Genomic DNA, 27,388 nt, shown 5'->3' with positions numbered 1-27,388 from the left:
TATGTGCAAAACAGAAAACTAATTTTCACCCCTTGTATTGTAACATGGTTTTGTCCAGGAGACTTAAATAAGAAACTTCTTAATTTAAGTTCCTTAATGAATCAGGCCCATGGAGCGTAAAACTCAGAAAAGGAGAGATGGGGCAAAAAGAAGGAAAGATCTGGGGGTTGCAGGTGAAGGCATGGGGTCTACATGCAGCCCTAGAGCTGTCTCTTGCCCATCACTGGTCTATAGCCTGAAGAGCTTAAATACTTGAAAATAGATGTTCCTTTACATAAAACTGTGAAAGTGCTCTTAACGGGGATATCGACCTTCACATGGCAATTACTGTCTTGTAGAAGACCCCCTGAGAGATACTAGTACACTGCACTATTGTTCTGGGTTTTCCAGCCATGCATTTATATCATCAGATACAGTTTAGTTTGGTGGCCTTTGACCAGTGCATTGAATACATTTGTATGCCAAGAGCAGCTTTGTATCATGCACGATGGAAATGAAAATAAACAGCCCTGCCTGATGATACAAAGATGCAGCTGAAAAGCACAGCAGGAAACTAGAAAAGATAAGATGTGAGACATTTATAAAGAACAGACATTTATGAATACAAATAATAGAATAGGAAATATTATCCATAGTAACCTTTAAGAGTCTAAGGGGTGATACAATTAGGAGCGATGGTTCCATAGTTGCTCAAATAAGCAAATTTTTGCTCACACTTCTAGTAGATACGATCAAAAACGAGCCAATTAAGCATATCTTATCACGTAAACATAATTCTCAAGACAATGACACCTCACTCCTAATTGTATTCCCCCTAAATGTCTTTTTTTTTTTTTTGTTTAGTTTAGAAAGCTAAAAGTATCAGATTTGTTGCTTTGGACATCACTACTTTTTCTCTATACACCAGCTTTTATAAATGTTCCCCAATGTATTTAATACAAGATGTAAATGTGTGTGTACAAGCCAATAATGTACAGTCATTTGAAGGTGAAAAAGCCCCCTTGAAGACATGAACCAATCAGGAACATAACTCCACTGAAAATGCTATAGAAAATGAATAACAAACTAGCCATGTACTGATAACTTTATTTGTCCAAGGAAACGGCTATTGAGATTACTGTAAAATATTATATATTCCAATAAAATAACTGTTTGACTCATAACTTGCTGAATAATTTATGTATTACTTGGCTCAGTGAGACTGGGGGGTTCAGTGAGGGCAACATGAAGTAGCTGCAGGGCCGCTCCAGCCTTCAAAGGAACGTGACACGGAAGTCGTCTGCCCCTGTTCTAGTAAGATCGGGGGAGAGGGGGTGCGCAGGTGGCTGCATGCTTAGCTTTTTATTTTGCTGGTGCAGGAAGTAGCAGACAAGGTTTCATTTCAGGTAATTACCATAATGAAAGGGATATGGTAACACTTGCTATAAAGAAGGGCCTCCGAGTCTACGAAGCCTGGCGAAACACTGCCTTTGTTGTAACAATTGTTCTTCAGAATTATTTCCCGAGATAACACAACAATTATAATGCACATTGTGGATGGTAAGTGGGTTGTACAAATTCATAAATGTGGGGAAAAATATCGTACAATCTAAAATACAGACGTGAATGTACACGCTTGAAGTGAATTTATTTTAGCATACAATGACATATTTTGACGCTGACACCTCCAAAATGAAGCTCAGAGTATTTCAGTTTCAACTTCACAATAGTTTTCTACATCACTGTCCAGATGGCCCACGAATGTAAGTTTCTCCTTTGTGATCCTCAGCACTAATTTACACAGAGTTCATCCACCTATTAAATTCTACAGCTCTATCCTGACAGACAGACGTCAAGCCCATGTCTTCCCTCCCCAGTTTCACATCACCCACAGCCCCCAGGTACAGCGGATTAGAAATGGTGCTGGGTTTTGTCCGCCTATAAGACCTCATCATAGCCACACCCTGGAGTACTCACATTATCATCCAATTGTGCAGACACTCGGCAGTGTTCAAGATCCGAACCAGTTTTTGGTACAAGAATTGGAGCCTTAACAAAAGAAAAATATAATAAAAATAAAATACACAGAGACAGAATTATTACACCTCACACCATGTGTTCTATATTATACACCCAACTAAAACCAACATCAACCCGCAAACGTTTACAATTAGGTCCATAGGCTGAAATTGCAGCACATATAATTTAGAATGGAGCTTTATAAAACATGCTGCACAAGTATTCATCAAAACCAAAATACACGGAGCTCCTCCCTTGAAAGGTGGGCACTGTCCACTATGTCTCACTTGTAATCCATTTGCCTGATGAAGGGCAGTGGAATGATTGTCCAGACTTGGGTTGGAATGAACACAACATAACTGCAAGGCTCACTCACACAGGCTACTGAAGTGAGCTGAAGGAAGTCTTACTCAGCAGAGTGAAAGGAAACCCAGTTGTCCCAGGAATTTAAATGTATGTAGCCATTCATGGAACTAGAAGTGAATACGTTGGTAAGTAAGTTGGAAATACATTTTCTTACTCACACAGAGATTCACAAACGTTTTTCTTTCTATGACTAATTTTATCTAAATTCAGAAACAAACAACACTTTCTTGAATTTGTCATTTTCTGGCTTTTCTTCTTATTTCACGGAAAAAGACAAACATTTTAAAGCAACATGTCAGAAATAGATCTCCCAAAAGTTAGGTGTCAGTAGTTACTTTCTGGATTCTGGATACCTGGCACCTGATATTTGTCCTGAAAACATATCTGCAGTATGCATACAAAAGGTTGTATGTACATCCAAGAAGGAACAAACCTTAAACAAGGACTGCTTAAGATCTTGTCCTATTCTTTCTGACATTTTGCCCACGTTATTCATCCCTTCCGCCAAGCTATCCGGTATGGATTTCACAGCATTGGAAACATTCCTCATTGAATTGCGCAGTGGATTTACAAATGTATCCATCTGCAAAATACAGCAAAGGAAAATGACAACAACATACATATAAAAAAGCAATGCAGCATTGCTAACAAATACATGCAATAAGGTCTCCATGTGGCATTGGTGTACTGTTTCTCCTTATAGGGCCAATATAAAAAAAGGGGCTAAGCGTTATGGTGAGGGTAACATTATACTATGATTGACACTTCTGAATAAACCTATCTTACATGTGACAATTGTTCATCTCTGATGTGATTAGGCATCTCCACAAATCACTGTCTAATTTTAAAAATATAGAAGTCTACAACCAATTGTATTAAAGAAATCTCATGTTTTCTTTTTGAACTAGTCTACAGAAGGGGGCAAGTAATCAACAACCCTGTAATATAGTATCATGTATTAAACTGCACGTTGTCTACACAGAGTGGTGAACTCTCCGAACTCAATTCAATAGGAACCATAAGGTTCTTCATGGGCGGTATTGTCTCTAATATTTGTCTAGCCCACAAAATGGCTGCTTTCACTGTGTGTCGGAAACGTGTTCTTTAAAAAGCCAGTGTCTTTGTATTTTAGAGGGGTAAAATAATATTTCAATAATAAAATGAATAATTACACAAGGCTATTGTTTGATATTTTGCATCAAAGGGTAAGAAAAACCCTTCACTGCACATACCCCAAGAACCATTTTAACTCAAGAAGTCTTTCACAGGCTACCAGCCAGTAAACGGAGAGCATTTCCAAGGACAAACAGATTTAAAACCTGCCTAAAAGAATTATAAATGATGAGACATAAAACTGGTGAAATAGACACAGGTACAGCATGACCTGTATTCTCGCCTTATGTTAAATCAAGGAGACTTCATAAATGGTGTCTAGCCTGGAGACCTTTCCATAATGTTGGTGATTAAAACGTTATTTTAAATCTTGCAAAAAAAAAAAAAATCTTATCCGTGAGAAACACGTAGCTCTCTTTGCAATATGATCTCATTATAAATCACATTACAATAGTATGCAGCTCATTCTACAGCATCATTTACCCTCATGATATTGGGCTAAACAAGAATATTGTGAGTCTAAATAAAGCAGGGAGATGTAGTGGGAGGTTAATGGTTTGTTGCAGGCTGCAATCATAATTTATCTCCCCTTTACAAAGATATATATAGATTATATATATATATATATATATATATATATATATATATATATATATATATATATATATATATATATAATTAGAGTGTGATGCTGTAATGGAAATGAGGAGTAAATATAATAAAACTGCTTTAACTTAGAAGTTTAGACAAAGCAAATCAACAGGGCTTATTGGCAAGATTCAGTTTCCACATAGGTTTTTCCAGGTATCTGTCACAGTTACACCAACAAGGAAAGGTGGAATCCGATTTGCTCACGTGCTGCCTTATCACAGTTCCTAAACCTCGGTCAGGGTGAAGAAGCTGCAGAATATGGTACTCCAAAAACATACTAGTAGGTTACTTGGCTGCTATCTAAATTGACGTGTGTGTCTGTGTGTTAGTGAATTTAGACTGTAAGCTCCAATGGGGCAGGGACTGATATGAGTGAGTTCTCTGTACAGCGCTGCGGAAATGGGGCTATAGAAATAACTGATGATGATGTACTGGAGCAACTTAATGTGTTATGTATGGAGAAAAAATACCCCCAAGGTCATTAAGATATATGTGCTCCATGGAGCAATAAATCAGCTTTCCTCATTTTCACAAAATTGTAATGGTAAGACTAGACACTAAGAGATGTACGCCATACCTTACGTGCAAAGTCCCCCTTCCCTTTATTGTAGGCTTTGTTCTCAAGGAAGTCCATTACACAATGGGAAAGAGATGGACAGGCCTTCAGCAACTCAGAAGTTAATAACAGCTAAAAAGAACACAAACATGCATCTCTTAACGCTTGTCAAAATAATACAATATTCTTTTACACGCTACACATCTGTAAATTCTGCTCCGCTCACAGGTGACGTGAGCCAAATGACATTTTGTAGGTACAGCAAGGAAGACAAATACCTGTAAATAAGCATTCAAATCAGTTTTTCTCTTTTCTAAAAATTCTTTATCCATGTTGTTGAAAGTCTTTTTTCCTGGCAGTTTCAGGACACTGGCAAGATTTTCAAACTGAAACAGGTAAAGCAAAAAATTGTGAATGAACATAAAGAGCAGACGATTGGCTACAAGTGCAAAGACATGCATATCTGGAAACTATGTAGTGTGTTGTTATATGCACTATGGTGACCATAGAAATACACACACCAGAAACGTATTGTAGAATTATAGTAAGGCTATGTGCACAAAGAGGTTGTTTAAAGCCTAGTCTTTAGAATGTGGAAAAAAGTTGGGAGGAAGCTCACACAGAGATACTTGGATAAGACACCGGAACAGTATATACAGACAGGTCACCTGATAAGATGGGTGATAGTTAGATGAAAGCCATCTATATAGAGCAGACTTGTCCTGACACAGATTTTAGATCAGGATCCTAGTTCACCGATCTCTAATGTCCCCCCTCCTTCCCCAAAGAAAAAGGAAAGCAGTTGCTATCTTCATGACTTATCATTAATATGGTTAAATATATCCAAACAACCGTTGTTCTGTAATATCTAAACACAATGAAACATTTAAAGTCATTGTTCAGATACAAACAACTGCTGGTAAATTATATAATTTCACCCACAAATCGATGAGAATAGCGCACCTAGTTTATATCTGCATCCATTTATTCACAATCATGAACCAGATGACAGGTAAAGTCTGCTGTGCTAGGGTACAAGTCGCTGGATAGAAGTGTTACGCTGAGGTTTTTTTTTCTTGTTTTGTTTTAGAACAATTACTGAATTCAGTGGGTGGGAACGAGTGTTAAGCCTCGGGATCAGGAGTTTATGGACAGCTGGAAGTGGGATATATATTCACATTGCCTCATCTACTTTAACAATGGCTCTGGAGAGGTCAATTTAGGTTCAAAATATGTCTAAGACTTGATATTTAAGTGACAATTATAAAGGGTGAAACTAAATAGACACTTAACAATAAAATATATTTCCTCACACTGTGCAAAAACACCTTTAATGGCTACATGACATTTCAAGCAGAAATTAAGCCACTGTCCACCAACGCAGTTAATAGACCTCCAACACAAGAGTTATCAATGATCATGTTTAACTTTTGTTTTTATACACAGAAAAACATGGTCCCGATATTACAAAACAGGGCAATCCCTTACACCATCTGGGAATTTAGTTTTCATTTTACAAGAACTTTATATAACAGTATAATGCAAACCAATAAAAATATTTCTGGTGGCACATACAAACGTCTCCAGCTGTCTCCAGCTCAGACCTCACAGATCCATAAGCTTTCACCTAAAGCCTAGATGTTCAATTCCCAAGCTCAGTTTTTCCTCACTAAGCCCTGTGACCAATACAACAAATGATCTGAGCCACTGTTCCACACCCATTCTGCTGCAATTCTCAACATTTGTCCAGAAATGAGCCAGAGTTCTGTTACAAGATAAATAGGATTTCCCTTCACTACAGAGCTATGTAATACGCTATTGCCAAACCCCATAAGCGATATTCCACAAGCATGATAGATGCAAACAGAAATTAAATGAAATCCAGAAATCTGTACATTATACAGTTATAAGCACAATGCTACTATTGAATGAAAATAGTAAAGAGCATGAAAAAGGATATAGATAGATAAGACAGATTAGATTGATAGATACTACACAAAGTGTGGGCAGCCACTTTAATACCATACACCAATACAATACACTAGGAATCAGCAACAACACTAAGGCACAGCGAGTGTTTGTACCACATTTGTCAGTGATGTTCCTAGCTCTTGGTGAATTGATAGGTTGCATTCTTATGAATACTGGTTCAGTCCACCAAATGGCTACCACCACTGTATGCAGTGGACAGGTGCACTTTAAGCATGCAGGGCCTGATTCATTAAGGATCTTAAATTAAGAAGTTTCTTATTTAAGTCTCCTGGACACAACCATGTTACATTGCAAGGGGTGCAAACTAGTATTCTGTTTTGCACATAAGTTAAATACTGACTGTTTTTTCATGTAGCACACAAATATCAACTTTAAATTTCAGTGTACAAAAAAGCTATCAAGTATGTGTGCTACATGAAAAAACAGTCAGTATTTAACTTATGTGCAAAACATAAATACTAATTTGCACCCCTTACAAATTACAATGCAACATGGTTTTGTCCAGGAGACTGAAATAAGAAGTTTCTTAAGTTAAGATCCTTAATGAATCAGGCCCTCAATCTCTAGGGCTACCCCCCTAGCCTTCTCCCAAATTGTAACTTTCAGTTTCTCATTATGAAGTGTAACTTTCCCAGTGGATATTTACAAATCTTGTGTCAGGGCCCAGTGCTTGCCCCATACCTGTTCAGTGATCCTCATGTGGAAGTCATGGAAGTCACTGTACCGGCGATAGGTCTTCCATGTTTCTTCAATGCCTTCCAAGCCTCGCCGCTGGACCGTGATAGCATACAGTGCATAGGTTTTGCCATGTTCATTACAAACTCCTGCCACAGCATATGGGTCACAGTCAACATGAACTGGTAGTTTTAGTACAATGTACAGGACCAAGTACAAACACAAAAAAATAAACCAAAGGGATAGAAGCAGAAGGCATGAAATGGCAGGTGGAATGAGCAGTGAGTGAAATTAAAAACTAGACAATGTTATGTCCCTATATATTCTAACAGTTAACATTTACCTGTCACTTACGTACAGTGAGGGCAGCCATTCACTGGAGGCACAGTGCCTCATTGATTTACTAGTTCACAGATAGGATGCCTTCCCATTAACATTGGTTCAGGTCACAAAATGCCTGCCTCCTCTAACTCAATGCTATGCACATTTTATTCTTTGAAGGATGAATACATATTTAATGTCATTTTTATAGTATATAAAACTTACATTTGACCTCAGGTCATAAAGGATGCATGGAAGGAAATGACTGGCAAGATCTCGGGAAAATGTTTATTTAACTTTTACTACAAACCTGTATACGAAGGACCTGGACAGGTCAGTGTGTATTCAAATATTTGTTAAACAAATGCAGCAGTTAAGAAGATCACTAAGGTGTAAATGTATCAAGCTGCGATTCTGGAAAATTGGTGGCTAGATTTAAAAAGGAAATTTAATTAAAGGGGTCTATTGCATTTAATTAAATTGCCGTTTAAATCTAAATCAGTGACTTGCCAGAATCACAGTTTTAGATGTTTACCCCACGGTATTTCCTTGATATTTGAAAGGCTGGCCAAATCATGTGTAGCATTGTACATTAGTGTGTGATGTTTTAGGCTGCGTCTATACATTTTTTGTGTATATCTCCTCCCTGGTACATATAAACTTCTAGTAAAATGCATCTTCATTTTGTTCACATCTCTATTACTCTACCTCAGACGTGTGAAACTGGCGGCCCAAACGCATAGTTTTAGCGGCCCCGTCAGGGCCCAGAAAAACATAATAAAACAAAACAAAAACAAAACTACTTATCCGACATGCCAGCACCCTCCTCCCTTCGTACTGAATGTTGGGCGTGATGTCATCACACCCGACATTTCCAGTGCGAAACTCACAGAGGAGCCACGAGAAGAATAGAAGAAAACAATAGAAAGGTAAGTGAAGGGGAACAAAAGCAGCTTGAAGGGTGCAGTGTGAAACAGGGGAGCAGAAGCAGGATGGAGGGCACAATGTAAATCAGGGGATGCAGGTGAAGGGGAGCAGAAGCAGCATGGAGGGCACAATGTAAAGCAGGGGAGACAGGTGAAGGGGAGCAGAAGCAGAATGGAGGGCACAATGTAAAGCAGGGGAGACAGGTGAAGGGGAGCAGAAGCAGAATGGAGGGCACAATGTAAATCAGGGGAGGCAGGTGAAGGGGAGCAGAAGCAGCATGGAGGGCACAATGTAAATCAGGGGAGACAGGTGAAGGGGAGCAGAAGCAGCATGGAGGGCACAATGTAAATCAGGGGAGACAGGTGAAGGGGAGCAGAAGCAGCATGGAGGGCACAATGTAAAACGGGAGACAGGTGAAGGGGAGCAAAAGCAGCATGGAGGGCACAATGTAAAGCAGGGGAGACAGGTGAAGGGGAGAAGAAGCAGCATGGAGGGCACACTGTAAAAAGGGGAGACAGGTGAAGGGCAGCAGAAGCAGCATGGAGGGCACAATGTCAAGCATCGGAAAGAAAACAAACTTTATTTTGTTTTTTCTTAATAAACATTACAAAATTGCATATGAGACTTTCTTTTTCTTGTGGCCCACACAATCTTAGACTTTGATTATTTGGCCCAATTGGGGTTTAGGGCATGACATGCCTGCTTTACCTTGTTGTCTACACATTACATGATTCATATTTTACTGCTCTGCATTGGGGACATTTATGTTTCAGTGACAATCTTACAATGTATAGGAGTCAGAATCTTAAAAATGTAGATCGTGTTCAGATCTTGGGTAAGTCAGGGAATGTGATATTGTCAACACTATACGGACAACTGAAATTAGCCAGGAAATAGTGAAATATTCTGAGAGCACTTTTACCCCAGGTCATCTGTAACAACCACCAGTGCTGGCATCAAAATATGGTGAGTATTAACCCTGTATGCCCCGATTAGTGTTTTGTTCTGTATATTTAAAGAAACTTAGGGCTAGATTTACTAAACTGCGGGTTTAAAAAGTGGGAATGTTTATAGTAACCAATCAGATTCTATCTGTCATTTTGTAGAATGTATTAAATAAATGATAACTAGAATCTGATTGGTTGCTATAGGCAATATCTCCACTTTCCAAACCCACAGTTTAGTAAATATACCCCCTTAGAGTCTAACATGACTCCATAAAATAAAATAAAAATAATATTGTGGTTTATGCTGCATTTATTTTGGAAACCGCACAAAATATCAGTAAGATCCTAATTTAAATTGTACCTAAATAATGTCAACATGATCTAGCTAATTGCATTATCCACTAATATGCACCTTTCAATACAAATGACAAATAACACCCTTCTTTTTTGTTTAGCACTTTGAAGGTTGTGACTTCTTTCAGGCCCAACATTCCACCTATGTATTCATATGCGATTTCCATTAGGGTCGCATTATAACCTGTATGCAGATATAACAGATTGAGGTATGTACCCTGTAAATTGTTAGTGTAGGTAACCATCTGAATGATGTCACCTTGACGTGGTAAATCAAAAGTATCTCATGTTTATTTTAGATATTATATTGTATATTAATATTATAAAGTCTAAGATAAATGTTTCTTATTGTGGTCATGTTTATAGTGCAGTAGTGGGCCACATGTGGCCCTCCAAGTACCACCCTTGGCCCCCAGCTCCTTCCTGCTTTGGTGTCAGATTTGTTTTCAATAGTTTGTAACATTTATTTAAAACGCCTTCTGACATATTATTACGGAGGGGTGTCTCTTTTGTTGACTAAATGTATTGTTTTAACTTATTACTGAGATTAAGGGTGGTGTTTGGCCCTGTTAGATTAAAGGGCCACACATGCGGCCCCCCCCAAAGTGATAACAGATATAGGGGTATATTTACTAAATTGCGAGTTTGAAAAAGTGGAGATGTTGCCTATAGCAACCAATCAGATTCTAGCTGTCATTTTGTAGAATGCACTAAATGACAGCTAGAATCTGATTGGTTGCTATAGGCAACATCCCTACTTTTTCAAACCCGCAGTTCAATAAATCTAGCCCATAATGTCTCTAGTGTGCTCTTGCAATTTTGTCCTATATACAAAATCAGAACAGATTACTAGTAAATTTACTATCAGGGTGGGATTGGAAATGATTCATTTCTGTATCAGATATTGCTCTACTAAATAATATTAAACAATACTGATGTTTAACTGAACCTCAAGAATGTGTTGCCTTTTCACCCGCTCAGACAGTGAACACATATTTCATGTCAAGGCTGCTGGTTTCATCTTTCATATGGTATTTGACACGCCTATTAAGTGATTTATGGTTCAAGGAAACATTTAACACTGTCAAGAAATCACTGTGTACTTCAACTAGCAGGATGTGTATATTTGATATTGCCCAGCAGGAACCTTATAGCTATACTGAGAGATAATCCTGAAATATACTGTGTGAATAGACTGCATTATATAGGTGCATGTATGTGTTAAGAGTATGTGTAAATATATATTTTTAACACCGTTACCAATATATACAGTACATAAAAGGTAGGGCATGTCAGATCCTCAAAGGCTAGTCATTGTTTCTGCTGCACACAACTTCCCAGGACCAAACATATATAAATGTCAGAATCTTCTGTATAAAATGACAACCACACAGTATATTTACACAGACTGCTTTGTCCAGGTCACTACGTATTTTATTATGGTAACTAGACACAAGTGGAAGTCACCTGATCTTATTCTCTGCAGTAAGCAGAAAGGGAGGCAGCATGGGGTGGAGTGGACTTCTGTGGCGCCTGACCTCTGCACAGTGCAGGAAGACTACGCGGTACACCTGGAGGAGGAAGGCGTGCAGTCTGCTCTCCTTCCTTCCTCTGTGCGGCCTTCTAGCTATACCAAGTTGCCCATAACTGCTCTACAACATCATCGTAGAATATCGCCAACAATAGAGAATTGAAAGAAACAAAACAATAATGGGATTGTTGATCCCCATCTCATATATATATATATATATATATATATATATATATATATATATATATATATATATATATTCATATAGAAAATAGGTATATGAATGCAGATCATGCAGCAATAATAGGTACAAAATGTACACACTTCAGGAACTCTTTTAATCTATATCTACTATAATGTCTCCTAAACAACCTGTATCCGCTAATTTACATTCAACGGTAATGGAAAAGCAGACCAATAGGAGGATGAGTAAGCATGAGATGCAGGCAGACTCCCAGCATCCATTACATTAAAAAAATTAATTACCAGTGTCAGGTCCACTTTCGCAGAAAACGCTTCTTCTGTAGTATGCTACAGGCACACACTTTTTTTTCAGGTCTGCATTTATTTGGTCTACCTTGCATGTCTGTTTTATGCATGTCTGGTTTTCCCCCACTGTAGCGCCTTACAAATCAACAACATTAGGGCATATATGTAAGGTGTCACAATAGAAAACCTGCATATGACAGGTTCGTATTTTACACCAATTCCAGGTTGTCTCACTGCAACTTCTAAGACGTTCAACAAATAGTTATATAGCATTGAACATGACTGCAATGAAATGAAAGACCACATGACTACTTGCAAGATAGTGGCTCTTATTACACAGTGAGATCAGAACTCTGTCACAACGTTAACCAGCTGTCTCTAGCTTTGAATGAATGAAGTTTTGAGAGAGTGATGGATATGAACAAACATGAAATGGAAAATGCATCAAATGTGGGAGAAGCAGTTTTTGTGAAGAGAGAAAATAAACAAAAAAAGATACAGTAAAAGCTCTCACCAGTGTCAGAAATATAAGCATGAATTTGTACCAACTCATCAGTGCTGACATTTGACAGGTCGTCAAGAGACTGAAAAAAAAAGAAGCAAATAATAAAAGTTATGATATTAGTTACTGGATAACTTCTTGTCGGACAGCAAACCATTCCCATTCTTGTTTAACCAGTTAAACAAATCAAAAACTACATTTTGAAAAGAAACCCAAAAGGCTCCAACAGTGAGACTAAGATTATTCAAAAAGATTAGTTGTAGACATTTAATTAAGACATTCCCTTAATTTTGTGCTACTTTCCCTTTAAACAATTAAAAAATACTGCAACTCAATGACCTTAAGAACGACCTTTCCCCCCAATTCATTGCCTGTTCTGTTTATTGTAACTGAGTGACACAGGGGAGCTGTATTATTTGAGTAGGCATTTACTCCAGACATGGAGCCAGGCCAGAAACAACTAATCTGCTAGTGTTCAAACACCTGCAAAAGCACGGCAGTCCCAGAATAGCACTAAACATTACAAACTGAGGGGAAAGTAAAAGATTCCTTCATATACACATTATTGTTTCCCAGACCTCATACCAACACCAATGTTTCCTCCTCACTCAGAGAAATGCGCCTTTCAACATCAATAACACAAGAATGCCATTCACTGGGACAACCGGACTTTACTAGAAAGGTCAGGGAACGACAAGAGCCTGTGAGATCAATCAGTGAGCTAAAAATAGAGGTTTGAGAGTATAAAATAGCACCTAATACAGAAATCTCCCAAAACCTGCCAGTTTAAATACTATAGGACTTATCTGCCTGATAGAAGATAGATGATCACTGGTTGAAGTATGGCCTGCCATTCATACGAATGTGTCAGAGACTATATAAGTAGGACCACACCACACTTGCTGCCCATTTTTTAAAGAGCACTTCTTACTTTCTGTCTTGCCCCAGACTCTCCCACCCTTTCATCCATCAATTGCTCCCGTAATACCAAGTTCTTTAGAAACGCTTATTCCCCATCCATAAATCCTCATCAGTGTAGTCTCTGTTCTCATACAATACCTACCCCAATCACAGCTTTTGTCTTAGAACGTTTTGTTTATGCTTTACATAGTGAGCTCTAAGTACTTGCGATACCTTTTCAATGTGAATTAGTTTGTGTATATATGCCCCTATTTTTATTGTGCCATTTGTACAGCATTATGGAATATGTTGATTGCTTTGCTGAAACATTGTTGCTCTGAAAAGTGTCTTATAGCTGCAAAGAAACTGGCAAGTATTAACGCTGTATACTGCCAATAAGGCAGTTTAATAAAATGATAATGATTTGAGGGACACAATGTATATCTGCTTTCTTTGACATTTATTAATAACTTGTAAGTTTCCCTTCTCAGAAATAGCACAATCACAGAGATAATGATCTCTGTCTGAGCAGCTATTTGAGACCACTTAATTGAAACTTTTACATACAGATTTGTGATCAATTCAATAAATACAATGAATTACCACCCACAAAGTCCAAAAAGCTCAGATAATTTTATTTTATTTTTTTACAAAAAACAAATATAATACAAACACTCTAATTCTACTATACCATTAATGAATGAATGTCTAAGAAATTGAGTTTTAGAGGAACATACCAAATTTAAGCTGCCCGTTGGCGATCCATTAAAAGATTCTGTGGACAAAAGGGGAAAAAATGACTTCCTAAATAGTAACTGTAACCAAGACTCACTCACTAGGAATAAAATCACGTCAGTTAAAAACACCACAAAATAACAAGAAAAAGAACAACTTATGGCACACACCCAACATCAGAATCTTTAAATCCCAAAGGTCTCCAACCAAAACATCACAAATGAAAAAGTGTGTGCACCTGCAACAAGCAGAGAAAGCAAGAAGGCAAATTTGAAACCTGTCACAATTGGATATTTTATTATGTAACAATCATCGTTCATTAGTTTTCTGTGTTTTTATCAGTTTATTAAAAAAATAAAAAGAATGTTTGCTTATTGCATTATCTAGAAATTAAGGGCTCGTTCACACCTATCGGCCGTTGATGCACTATAGTTATGGAAACAGAAACTGCATAATAATGGGATGAAGGGTCTCTTGTGGGCTTGTACTCACCATTGTTTTTTAAAAGTTTTAACATCGTGTTTAAAATATCAGAACATTTTTCTCATGCTTTAACACGTGACCAGTACAGTCGTGTGTACTGGCAAAAGAGCAATGCATGTAAAGCTTATAGAGAACGCTAAATCGAGCATTCGTTGTCATATATGTGAATGAGCACAAAGAAAATGCTTTACCTTAAGGAATCGTATTTTAGCTGGGTCTCAGACTGCCTGAAAATCAAGATTGTGACCAATGGTGCAAGTTCTAAATGACAGGGGTTGTTAACCCTAAAACATTGTTTTTTAAGCTGTGAATGGGGGGTTGCTACAGGTGCAGCACGGTGGCTAAGTGGATAACACTCCTGCCTCACAGCACTGGGGTCATGAGTTCAATTCCTGACCATGGCCTTATCTGTGTGGAGTTTGTATGTTCTCCCCGTGTTTGCGTGAGTGTCCTCCGGTGTCCTCCCAAACTTCAAAAACATACTGGTAGGTTAATTGGCTGCTATCAAAAATGACCCTAGTCTGTCTCTCTCTGTCTGTGTACGTTAGGGAATTTAGACTGTAAGCTCCAATGGGAATGGAGAATGAGTTCTCTCTACAGTGCTGCGGAATCAGTGACGCTATATAAATAAATGGTGGTGATGATGATTATGCTAACATTTTGCGGATACCTGCAGGTTACATGTGTATGACAGCACAGAAATTATTGAATGCAGTACTTTCAGAGTACGTTTATTGTGTCTTGTGCCATACAAAACAACATATAACATTCTTTATATGTGCTCTTCTAAATGAGTTCTACAATGTCAATAATAGAAATCAGCACCATTGGTTTACTAGAAGAAAGTCATGGAGGACCCACACTAGCATGTGTGCCATGTGTTAAAGCACGGTTTCCCAAAACCAGTCCTCAGGGCTCCCCAACAGTGCAGGTTTTCCAAATCTCCTTGCTGGAGCACAGGTGTATTCATCACTGACTGATACATTGTAACAAATCCACAGCTGGTCCTAATTATGTCACATGTGATCCAGAAAACCTGCACTGTTGGGGAGCCCTGAGGACTGGGTTTGGGAAACCCTGTGTTAAAGGATATAATGTCAGAAACCGAACATTTCAGTTTAATGGGCTGCTAGAGCAGGACATAGGTTTTTTGTTTATTTTAATAAACTTTTTTAAAACAAGGAAAAGGAAACCACTAGAGGGCACTATAACACAAGTTAATTTCACACACTGTTTGACGTTTTGTATGTGCAGGAATATAGTCACATATTTGACACTTACTAAGTGTATAATAATGCGTGCCTGAATTTATTCTCTAAAGCTTAAGCCATAATGCTTTAAGCTCAAAAGCCATGTTACAATGATTTTATTTGCGGCTATTTTTGCGACTTACACGAAAGGAAATGTAATTAACATATCCACAACCATGTTCTCCATTATTAATTTCTAAGCTGTCAGCAAAATGTGTTGGATAGAGTAAGCAAAAGGTTTAATGGTTGGGGAATAGATGAGAGAAATAGACCGTAACAGAAGTCAAAACAAGAACAGGGCACTAGACAACTAATAATATAATAAAAATGACAACTCAATAAAAAGTAAAAAATGGTAGACAAGTTCTGATGTAAACAGTTACAAATTAAGACTTCCAGTCATCAAAGACATTTTTCTCTAGATCCCTCCCTTCTCTTCTGCTCATTTCGTTCTTTAGGCCACAGCGACTTATGAATTTTACAAGTAAACTGCTGCAGGAGGATGATTTTTCAGATTGGAAAGGCCGCAACATTACACAGAAGATCCAATCAGAAACTCCAGATATTAGTGATATTTTGCTGTACTTTGGTGTTCTTGCAACATAGCAGATGTTGTTCACCAATTGTTACCATAGTTAAATACAAAAGAACATCACTAAATTCACTGCAAGCTAACTTTTATATAGAGAGAGGACAGACACACTTATACGTATTCAAAAAAGAAATGTGCATATCAAACAAGTAAAAAAAACAGCCTCGAGGTCCATTAGAAACTTTGCATGATTTGATCCTGTGTAGAAATACAAATTATGTATATATATATATATATATACACATATATATATACACATATATATATATATATATATATATATATATATATATATATATATATATATATATATATATATACACATATACATATATATATATATATATACACATATATATATATATATATATACACACATATATATATACACACACATATATATATACACATATATATATATATATATATATATATATATATATATATATATATATACACACACATATACATATATATATGTATATATACACACACACAAACACACATACATATATACACATACATATATACACACACATATGAGTGTGTGTATATATATATATATATATATATATATATATATATATATATATATATATATATATATATATATATATATCTACAGATATACACACACACACACACACACACACTATAAATATATATATATTATATACACACACTGTATATATGATTATTATGGATATTATAGAAGTTGGAGATCAGTGAACTGGGGGTGTGGACTCAACCCACTAATTTAAAATATTTTTAAAAAAGTTACATGCTTCCATTCATTCAGCTTAGTGTTCCACAGGGAATGGCAGAAGAGATACAGGTGTAAGTCTGGCCAGGTATTCAGAAGACAGTGGGTGGTCTAGATAAGCATACATTTAGGACAGCAGTCTGGACCAGTGATAATAATAACATCTGTTACTGTAAGAATTATGCGTGGAGATCAATACAACAACATTAACGGAGATAGATATGAATAATATATACTATATTAATCATTTAAGAGTAAAGTTTAAAGCAGTGTTTTATTATCTAAAAATATATATATAAAAAAAAAACTTATAGAAACTATTTAAATGAAATATATAAACAGGGTGACCACCGTCACATGATAAGCTCTATCGCATTACCTCCATCTCCATCGTCCGATCCTTTAAAGCTGGGCTCTTTCAACATGTCCAGCTCGGCAAGCATCCGCACATAGAGAGTATTGAGGTGAAAAGAGGGATAAAACCGTTCATCCCGCAGCATAATGTCATAAACCTTATCACACAAAAACAAAATATGTCTAACTATCCATGCTGAAATGCAATAAATCAATTTTAATAGATATTCTTTCGTTCAAATACTGAATAGAAGAGCTCATAAGAGATTAAATACAGTAGGACATTGGTATGTTATGCACAGAATGAGTAAACAAAATTGTGTATAGTTCGGTTTATCCAAAGCGACGGCTATATATGATCACAAGAAAAGTATATGTGGTGCCAAGTCCGCACAGCACATTATTCCTAGGAGATATTTTTAGACTTTTTACTAACATATGCCGGGTGTGCAGTCAGACAGTGAAAACCTCTGGGTTACTGCACACTTTAGGTATACACATGGCTGCACCACTGTACAACATATGGTAACGCCTTTGGTTCCATTAGAACAAATGGAAGCACTAGTACAGCAGTGGGATACATAAAGGCGGCGGCTCTGTTAACAAAAGGATACAAAGTCAAATATCTCTGAGGTTTGTTGTGCCGATAATTATCAATGCTCTTTATGGATCAAACGATAGCTACAGTGGCCATTTACATTCTACAACTTGAATTCTAGCATAATGTTAGAAAGAAAACCTTGATAGCGAGAATGTAACAAACGAACGGAGACACTTACTTTTCTCTGGACGTCATCAAAGATCTCTGGTGTTGGCTCTTCGTTGGTCACCACATTGTCTAATTTTGCTAACAAATTGTCATCAATTTGAACTCTAGGTGATGCCTGCAACAAAGATTAATATATATTCAATGCTCATTTACTGAAAGGGACACACAGCTGGTTGTTTCATTCTGTTCCATCTAGAGAATCTCATGTTTATTGGGTACATAGATATAACCAAGGATTCACCTTTCCCTCTTAAATAGAACCAATACTAAACCGCACACAGACACAAAAATGAGTTGTGGGATTTCTACCATCAGATGGCCAATTTATTACCTTGTATGCGCCCCCTGCAACTTTTACTACATGTACATGGCTTTATTTTCTGGCTTTCAATCTGCCTTTCCCATAATTGTATTTATATCAAGCGGAGATTCATTTTATTTTCTTTGCCACTGGATAGGACACAAAGCTGCTTTTGGATACAATAGCTTCCAATGCAAAGAGCACAACAGAGCTCCGTCATAAACACAAATGAAACAAGTCTGTCTCGTTATATTGGGTAAAAAGCACAGAAGGTAGCCAGATGGATGAAATAGGGTTTTGGAAAAGTTGCAGATGAGCACGTACTAGCAAATAAAATAAAGTAATCAAAAGGTGAACAACCCGTTAAACAACGGTGCTTCCTTTGCTTAAAATAAGTTACAGTGAAATGGAATTTAATAGACTATAAGGTTGTGCAGTACATCTTCTTAAGCATTTATAAATGGTAAATTATACATTTGGTTTTCAATTAGCAAGCATGGAAAAGGCACCCGAAGCGGTCTTGTCTCACATTCATACTTGTAGGATACAGCTCCTCTTTACCAAGCAATTACTTTTGAATAAAAAAACCTTTCCCTTGTGCTAATAAGTATTACAATGCATGTGTAACCCTGCAAGTTAGGTGACAAAATAAATTGTGCATTTCCAAATTTAAACAGCAACAAATCAGGGACTTAAATAATGCAATTTACCATTATCACAATATAAGGGAACCAGAGTGGATGAAAACACAAATTATTGGATCAAGTTTTTCAAGCTGTGAATATATATATATATATATATATATGGAAAAAAACTATTTTCTCAGAAAGGGCTCATCCAATTGACCTTAAATTTGGTATACTGACATTATTTGACAAAAAAATTAGAATAGTGAAGTCAGTTAACTTCCATCATCCCCCCTTCCCCCTGTGGGAGGGGTAGTAAAGGCTAAATTTACGAGTTGAGAAGTCAAACTCATTTTCGTGAGGTAATTTTACCTCATGAACACACATTAAAAAGGGCACTTGCGTCGGGAAGTAACGCTCTTCCCCTGAGGAGGCCTGGGCTAGGCCCAAATGCATGACAAGAACCTTTTTAAGACCTTAAGTAGCTTGATTTGACTAGAATGCATGAGTATCATGCACGGGTTAACATATATATATATATATATATATATATATATATATATATATATATATATATATATATATATACACACACACACACACACACACACACATATACACACACATATATATATATATATATACACACACACACATATACACACACATACATATACACACACAGATCTATATCTATCTATTTATCTCTCTATCAGTGTACACTATTTTCTTCTTCCTTTATTTATTACACTGAATGGATATATCCTCGGAAGTTTCCAAGAAAGATAAATACACTTAAATAAGGTGTTTTCAAATCTTTTTAAGTTAGTTTCTTTCCAACATAGTAGACAATATTCTGAACACTGTATATTCCTCTTTTTCCTGGACTCTTTGCGCCGGATTTCTGTTGGGATAAACTTTACATGCAATAGAAAGAGAACTGCATGGAGGGAAACAGCTGCCGCAGGACCCTAAGAGCCAAAAATCCCAAATTCTATTTTGGCGACCACTGCACAAACACCTGCTGCAAGCTAAGCGGCATTTGGTCTCTGTAAATGCCACAAGACTAAAGTGGTGACACAAGAGTGATGCCCAGAAAACGCAAAACTCTGATTCAAAGGAAAAAGGGAAGAAGAAATAGCAGCTAGTTGGATGCCTTCAAATGTTGCACACATTGGAAGAACCAAGCGTTCGCCTCTTCGCTGGACATTTATTACCCGCTTGGTCACTAGACCAATCCTGGAATTAAACATAGTGTCAGATATAGAAAAAAAATATAACTGAACACGACATTGATATATGTACTCTCAATATGTACTAACAATACCAAAAAAAACCTATACTTATTCACAGATTTGGACAAGACTCCTTACTCCCCCCACCAACAGTGAAGGCTCTCAGGTTCTTATGTAAAAAGTGCTGTCATTTTCGCAGCAAAGAGAGAACCTAGAAATATCCACAACTGGTGAAGAAACCGACAATATCAAACCAGCTGATTCCACAATTGGGAGTCGATTTATTATCATTACTTTTTCAAAATTGCTATATTCTTACCTTTTCTGATAAGTACTGATCAAATACTCCAACTGCAGCTGCTCTTAAAAGATCCAAGGTTTGATTGGTTTGGTGCTTCCCATCCCTTTGCCGGCTATGTAACACCTGGAGTTGCTGCTGTGCTGTCACCCGGTATCCCTCCACCGTAAGCCAGAAGAAGAGGTGTGCCTGCCCTCCAGTCTGCTGCATAAAATCTAAATAAGGAGATTCATATAAGACACGACCCAGTCACACAAGCAGACAGGAACACAAAAGCATAAATAGTATAAAGCAAAACAGTACCATATAATGTATCACTGTATGACACAACCAATGAACACATTATATATATTTATTTATTTTAGGTTTGCTCACATTGGCAAAGTTAAATGACAAAATAGAAAAAAGTTTTTTTTATCCACATCTGGTAATTTAAAAATTCAATAAGACAATGTAGTTGTATAAGGATAGTATGTAAATAAAATGGCTATATTAGGACAATTATTTCTGTTTGCATTAATTTACCCTCTTCAGTCTCGTTGGCTACCCGCCATGCATTCATGACGTCCTGGTTTATTCTATATGTTATTCTAGAGATCCTGACCAAAAAGTCTAAGACACATGCACCCACCTAGTTCAGGTGCTAATCAGAAACAATATACAATCCGAAGTGTCATTCTTCAATAGGAAAAGCAGGAGAATGTCAGCTCATAGGGCTGGTGGAAAGGAGGACAAGAAAGCAGCCTTGACCGTATTGTTGGGCTTATTATCAAATGAGCATTTTATAAAACTGATTACTAACATTTATTTATTACAGTAGCAAAAATTTAATTTTTTTAACAATTCTTCTGATATATTAGAGCGGTTTGCTCAAAGTTATAATTAGCAAAAAAATGTGAAAGGTACAGAACAAAAGCTCATGAAACATATTGGAGTAATTATCTGCTTTTGCGTTTGCAGTTGCATTAAAAGCTTGAATAATTAGTATTGCATGACAACCTACACCCTCCCCCAACATTGGCATTTCTTAAAAAGTTGTTTGGAACTCTGCAACAAACAAGAGGACACTTACAAATAGGAGGAGGAAAAGTTCATTGGAGTTTTCGATATATGGAACATTTTCAAACTGTTTGACTAATTCAAGTGCATTGTCTCATGGTGATATTGTGCTAGCGAGACAGACATACTAAGTATGTCCTGAAGCACTATGATAACTTTACAACAATGATCATAGTACAATGGCCTTTAACACGCAAGACCACATGGTCAACGGTTTAGTTAGTTTACAGTAGCAGTATACCGTTATTTTGTAACCTTTTTTTTTTATATATAGTATTCTTTATAGCCTCCTATTTTATAAGGCCATCCGCTCTACACAAAAGTATAATAAAATTAATTTCAAAAGGTCATAGCTTTGTAAGAGCACCTTCCCTATATTGCTAATTTTGGTCTGTAAGGTACTGATACAGAGAGGGTAATGTCATTTAACAGGTTTGGACGCTACACAGCCCAAGTACTAAACCAGACATTTAACTAAAATATACATACTAAAAAAAGTACAATTAGAAAACGAATAAAAAAAATTGCTTTATAAAGCATACTAATCTAATGACAGTTTTCAGCACAAGCATTTTCAAGAGTTTACCAAAACAATAATCTATGCGGATTACAAGTAGAAATGAACTTTAAATTTTAAATGTGAGTTCAAGAAAGTTTTTGTATTGTTCACAGTAATAGCCCTACACATCCAAAATGTAAGAGGAGTGCTGTCCAAATGTAACTGAACTTGACAACACACCCTTGAGCATCAGCTGCCATGTACACTGTGTCAGAGGGTTTAATGTCTAATGAATGTTAAACAAATCCAAGTTTTCCCATGTACTAGCAACAAGAACCCATAGGTGTGCATACTACCTGCAGTAAAGCAAATTGTACATTGCTAACAATGGCCAAGCTTCCAATTACTTGTGCAAAGTGTTGTCAAGGACATTTCACCATACAGAAATGCCCCACAATATACATAGCACATATCTACAAGAAATTGCAGCAGGGTATATTTGGTTTAGTTCTATACAATTTAGATTTCCAAATAATATCTCTGTAATTTGCTTATTCTGCTTATTATTTTCTCTATAGTTTCATTAGACACACATTATACAACAACAACTTACTGATACTGAAAATGATGCCGTTCCTCAGCTAGCAAATATACGAGAGGAATAATAGTTTAATCGCTTTTTAAGGCGATACATCAAAGTTCTTTAGCAGTATTTTTTCCCCAGACAGCAGCTGTGTAAATGAAACTAAAATAAATAATGTTGCTGATAATGTAAAGCAGTAATGGGCAACAAGCAGCTGTAGGGGCTGCATGTGGCCCTCGAGCCTCCACGTGTGGCCCCCAGATCCTTCCTGTTTATTGTCAAATGTGTCTGTTGAAGCTTGTAACACTTGTTTAATATGCCTGCTGATGTTATTACAGAGGAGTCTCCTTATTTGATTAAATGTAATGGTTTAACTTTTTATTGAGGGGGTAACGTGCGGCCCTTGTGTAGTTTAAAAGGTCGTCCACGTGGCCCCTGATATGTATCAGGTTGCCTATCACTGCTGTATAATGAAGACAATGTAATATATTCACTGATCATGTAACATACAAATTACACTATTTGAATAATTTTGTTGATATTTACTCACCCATAAAAAACTGTAGTGCAACATTGTGTACAAGAATTTTGTCCAGGGGGACTGTGCAAAGTTTTCCAAAGTTTGCAGCCAACTTCACAGTATCAATTTCCTGCAGGAGATGTGCAAAGTGGGATCATGTTTCTAGAACTTATTTTGAGGTCTGAAAATTACTACATAAGTACAGATAGTACTAGATCAGAAGTTCTTTACGGTTTTATTAGGACTGAGGTTATGTATGTGAATAAGCTTTGAGACTATGTTTTTTCGTCTTTTAAGTGAAAATATCAAAACATGGTTAATGAAGCAGTTTATTGGCTGGCAGAATACCAGAGGTTTACAAAAGAGCATCACAGAGATTGGCCACACGCGGCTTAGCGATGCGTGTTTTGAGTTCGGCCCACATTTAAAGAACTCCTGGGCTAGAGGAACTAAAGTTTAATTTGGTATATTATAAGAAAACAAACTTATATAAAGAGAATAAGGAAAACAGATACCCTAATATGCACAAGACTGTATAAATTAATTACTACTGTGCCATTTCAAAGTATAAAATAAACATTTCTAGGGACAAAATCTATCGAAGGTTTCAAAATAGAGGCAGTTCCTGGAAATTTGTGCATTTTACATGTAAAACTGAAATGTTCAGGGATTTTTTCTTCACATTAGTTCAGCGTTACACATACTACCAAGATTTTTTAACACTAAACTGTCCACCATCGATTTAAAGCAGGTGTAGAAGCAGAGATGGCTTATATGTTCCAAATCAGTGATCTCAATAATATAGGAATACGTCTTACCAGCTAGATTAAAGATAACTTCCCCTACAACAACTTTTTTTGTACTAAACTTTTGTCAGTAACATTTTCCCCAAATCCAGCAGCTGTATACAGTGCTTTGTTTCTAAATTACAGCTCCTGAAAAGGTACCTATAACTTGTCTCAGGGATCTAAATAGCTTCTATCTGGTAGTCTATTCACCTGTCATTGCTGAATTCCAATTCCCACCCACAGGCAGGAGGAGCAGGTTTACATTAGCAATCAGTATGTAACATGTAAAAACTTGAGAAAGTCACACAGCACATCCCTACAACATCTCAAGTTAAGGGATAATTCCACTTTTAAACAAGTGTCTTCCATTAAATATATCAGGCCCAATATAAGCTAATTAACTAAGTTTTACTGGACTATAAAGGAATACCTGGACTAGTGTAGAGTTAAATTATTTGGTTTAGTTACTCTGTGCAACAGATACAGCTATGCAGCTTTGGGACGGTTAAAGCTGTTCCTTCCCACTTCAAACTCCATTCTGTGTTACCTTGTCTGCAGCTCTTTTCTCTATGCAGGTTTCCACACCAGCTAAAAGCTATCGGGAGGTTTGGTGATGTCAAGTTAGAAACAGGTGTTTTTTCTCTACTGCTATTGGATGACCCTTTGCAATGAATTGTGCAAATTAGTTTATCAAAACCACTGTGCACTGAACTGTGAGGTCAGAGGTGATATAGGTAGGGTAAATAAAAAATACTCTGCATAACTGTATAATGCCAAAAATGTGCTACAATTAAAACAAATTCCACTTTACTTTTATTTAGCATACCCATTATAAAGCCGCAAATTATTCATACGTTAATCTTTTTGTCATAAAACAATTATTACTAACTTACTTTTCCAGACTGCAACCTCTGTATTCTTGTTTCACATACTTTCTTTACAAACAGTAAACTGTTAATCTGGCTTTTTATATTGTTGATATCTAGTAAAAAAGACAAAAAGCAAGAACACACGTACTGTCGCAGACTATAGAACCTATTGAATTATATGAATGAAACTGCACCCTGAACATTCCAACCATCAACAAGACAGCGATTTGAATCCAATAAGCATATATGAATTATGGGTGTAAAGTTAGCTGTCTTTATCATACACATTTAAGATTAACTTTAAAATATTAAATATCCTTAGTTTAAATTATGTATAAGGCCCATGTATTATGGAGAGCGATATAGCTATTTATTATTTCCAGGTTGCAATAAACTGACTTGGAATGAAGTCACGAGAAATGTGAGCACAGCAAACAGCGTGTTGCTGAGATGTGAAAAGAACATTCACACTGGTTATTACAACATGTCAGATAATGGGTGTTACCTTAAAAACATGTAGCTTATAAAGGATATATAAACCCTGGTGACGAGAGATGGTAAACTAAAGTGTTGCTCTATCAGCACTGATTAATAACAGTTTCCAGCTAAGGATGAGTAAACATGATTATTCCCATACAGCACTGGGGGGATTCAAGCACTAAGGTCAATAGCTACGCAGGTCATAGTGTTTGATGTCCCAAAAATAAGAAGGCGAGTGGCCAGCTGGTAAAACTGTTCCCTTAGTTTCCTATGTAAACCCTTTGTTAATGAGCATCTACTAAATGAGAATATCAGTAATAACTTGTGATCTAGAAGCTCCCAGACAAAAGGGATGGGCTGGAAAATTTCATCTGACAATGTCACTTCAGCCCAAACAGTACAGTAGAAAATCTCTGCTCTAAAAGTCACACATTGAAGAAATCATTACCATGCTACATACCATCTCCCACGGTATCTAATGAACGGAGATACTGTAACTCTTCTGCAGCTTCGTCCCTCACAGCTTCCAGCTCTCCAATATTGTCACTTAACTTAATTACATTCATGAAGGCCTCATAATTGCAATTGGAATCACGAATCTGAAACAGAAAAAAAAAAAAGAAAAAGTAATCAGGGCAATTATTCTGCCAAAGTTACAATGTCTATTACCAGCATACATTACAGCTGGGAGGGCACAAGAGGATTTGCAGTCAGGATGGCTGCTGACATCTAAGCACTTAAGCTGAAAGCCACAGAGAGAAGGCCTTTGGTTCATCATGTTACTGATTATCATCAACCAGCCAACTGCACAAATCAATGTATTTTCTAGGTGTCATTTGCCAAGGCAAAACATCTCTAATGTACTACACTGCTGTGTCCTGATACCCTAAGAAGTCCCTTCAACTCACATCAGTCTCAGACTAATAAACAAAACCCCCAAAACACAAAATCAAATCCATGAACATCCCGTCTGTTTGTCCCAAGAACTACTAAATGCAACAACGATGTTATGAAGCCAAATATGGAAACACATTTTCTTACGTGTAAAATACATTGAAGAATTCTTTTATTTACATCCGAGCTGCAGAATATAGTTTACTAAATATAGCGTGTTGCCCATCTATAACCCTGCTCCCTCCCAAAAACAAACCTACAAAAAGGATTAATAAAACATAAAGAAACATTTCTTTTTGAACTTACCATCCAAATGATATATTGATTAATATAATCAGGATCACTGAGCTGGTTTATTAAAGGAAGAAGAATTCCTCGTGAAAGGATTTCCTAAGGGAAGAAAATAGAAAAGCATCAAAGCACAGCAGCACATATAGCTACAAACAGTTGTGTCACTCATTCTGCAATGTCATTAGAATGATGTTACATAGATAATCATATACTCTTACCCTCACAAAGTATCGCATGATCTTATTCTGGAAGTCTCCAGGAGGTAGCAATAAATACAGTAAAACTTCACATAAATCCTTCAGGAACCCTAAAAACACACACACAGATCAAGCAATTACTGTTACTGCAAGGAATATAAAAATACAGTGCATCTTCACCGGTGAAAAGTGTAAACTGCAGGAGATATCCGTTTCACTTTATATCATCACATTCTTTATACCACCAGCTTTGGCGGGCACTGTTCAGTACTGCCAAAAATAAAATGTACTGCACCATTACTTAACACACAGTCGTTTTACAGGTGTATTAGGGGGCGTGGTGACATGAGGCCCCGCCCCCATGCTAGGTGATGTCCAAATTATTGCCACTGCATAGCGGGTGGGGGCGCGGTGCTTAATGACGCAAAAGCAAGTATGATCTAAGAAATATTACACATCTATGCAATAGGCAAAGCCAAG

The 27,388-nt window shown here is 36.9% G+C and overlaps 1 protein-coding gene across 2 annotated transcripts in view; it reads right to left on the bottom strand.

Moving 5' to 3' along the window:
• The window catches only part of SNX13 (sorting nexin 13), an 89,626-nt gene that overhangs the window by 9,071 nt on the left and 53,167 nt on the right, over positions 1–27,388 (bottom strand). The window contains exons 8-22 of one of the 2 annotated variants that reach the window (XM_075212213.1): positions 26,930–27,018; positions 26,727–26,810; positions 25,987–26,125; positions 25,071–25,159; positions 23,420–23,519; positions 20,750–20,943; positions 18,279–18,383; positions 17,525–17,657; positions 14,060–14,097; positions 12,435–12,504; positions 7,358–7,533; positions 4,963–5,070; positions 4,706–4,816; positions 2,798–2,947; positions 1,957–2,028 (exon numbers count right to left, since the gene is read on the bottom strand). In XM_075212213.1, the coding sequence (XP_075068314.1) occupies positions 1,957–2,028; positions 2,798–2,947; positions 4,706–4,816; positions 4,963–5,070; positions 7,358–7,533; positions 12,435–12,504; positions 14,060–14,097; positions 17,525–17,657; positions 18,279–18,383; positions 20,750–20,943; positions 23,420–23,519; positions 25,071–25,159; positions 25,987–26,125; positions 26,727–26,810; positions 26,930–27,018 (1,658 nt within the window). The remainder of the gene's footprint in view (positions 1–1,956; positions 2,029–2,797; positions 2,948–4,705; positions 4,817–4,962; positions 5,071–7,357; positions 7,534–12,434; positions 12,505–14,059; positions 14,098–17,524; positions 17,658–18,278; positions 18,384–20,749; positions 20,944–23,419; positions 23,520–25,070; positions 25,160–25,986; positions 26,126–26,726; positions 26,811–26,929; positions 27,019–27,388) is intronic. The other variant, XM_075212214.1, reaches the window with a different exon arrangement.

Source organism: Mixophyes fleayi, chromosome 5, assembly GCF_038048845.1.
Source record: "Mixophyes fleayi isolate aMixFle1 chromosome 5, aMixFle1.hap1, whole genome shotgun sequence".
Classification (NCBI taxonomy): Eukaryota; Metazoa; Chordata; class Amphibia; order Anura; family Limnodynastidae; genus Mixophyes; species Mixophyes fleayi.
The sequence above is the reverse complement of the archived record's forward strand: the minus strand, read 5'-3'. Positions and strand labels throughout refer to the sequence as shown.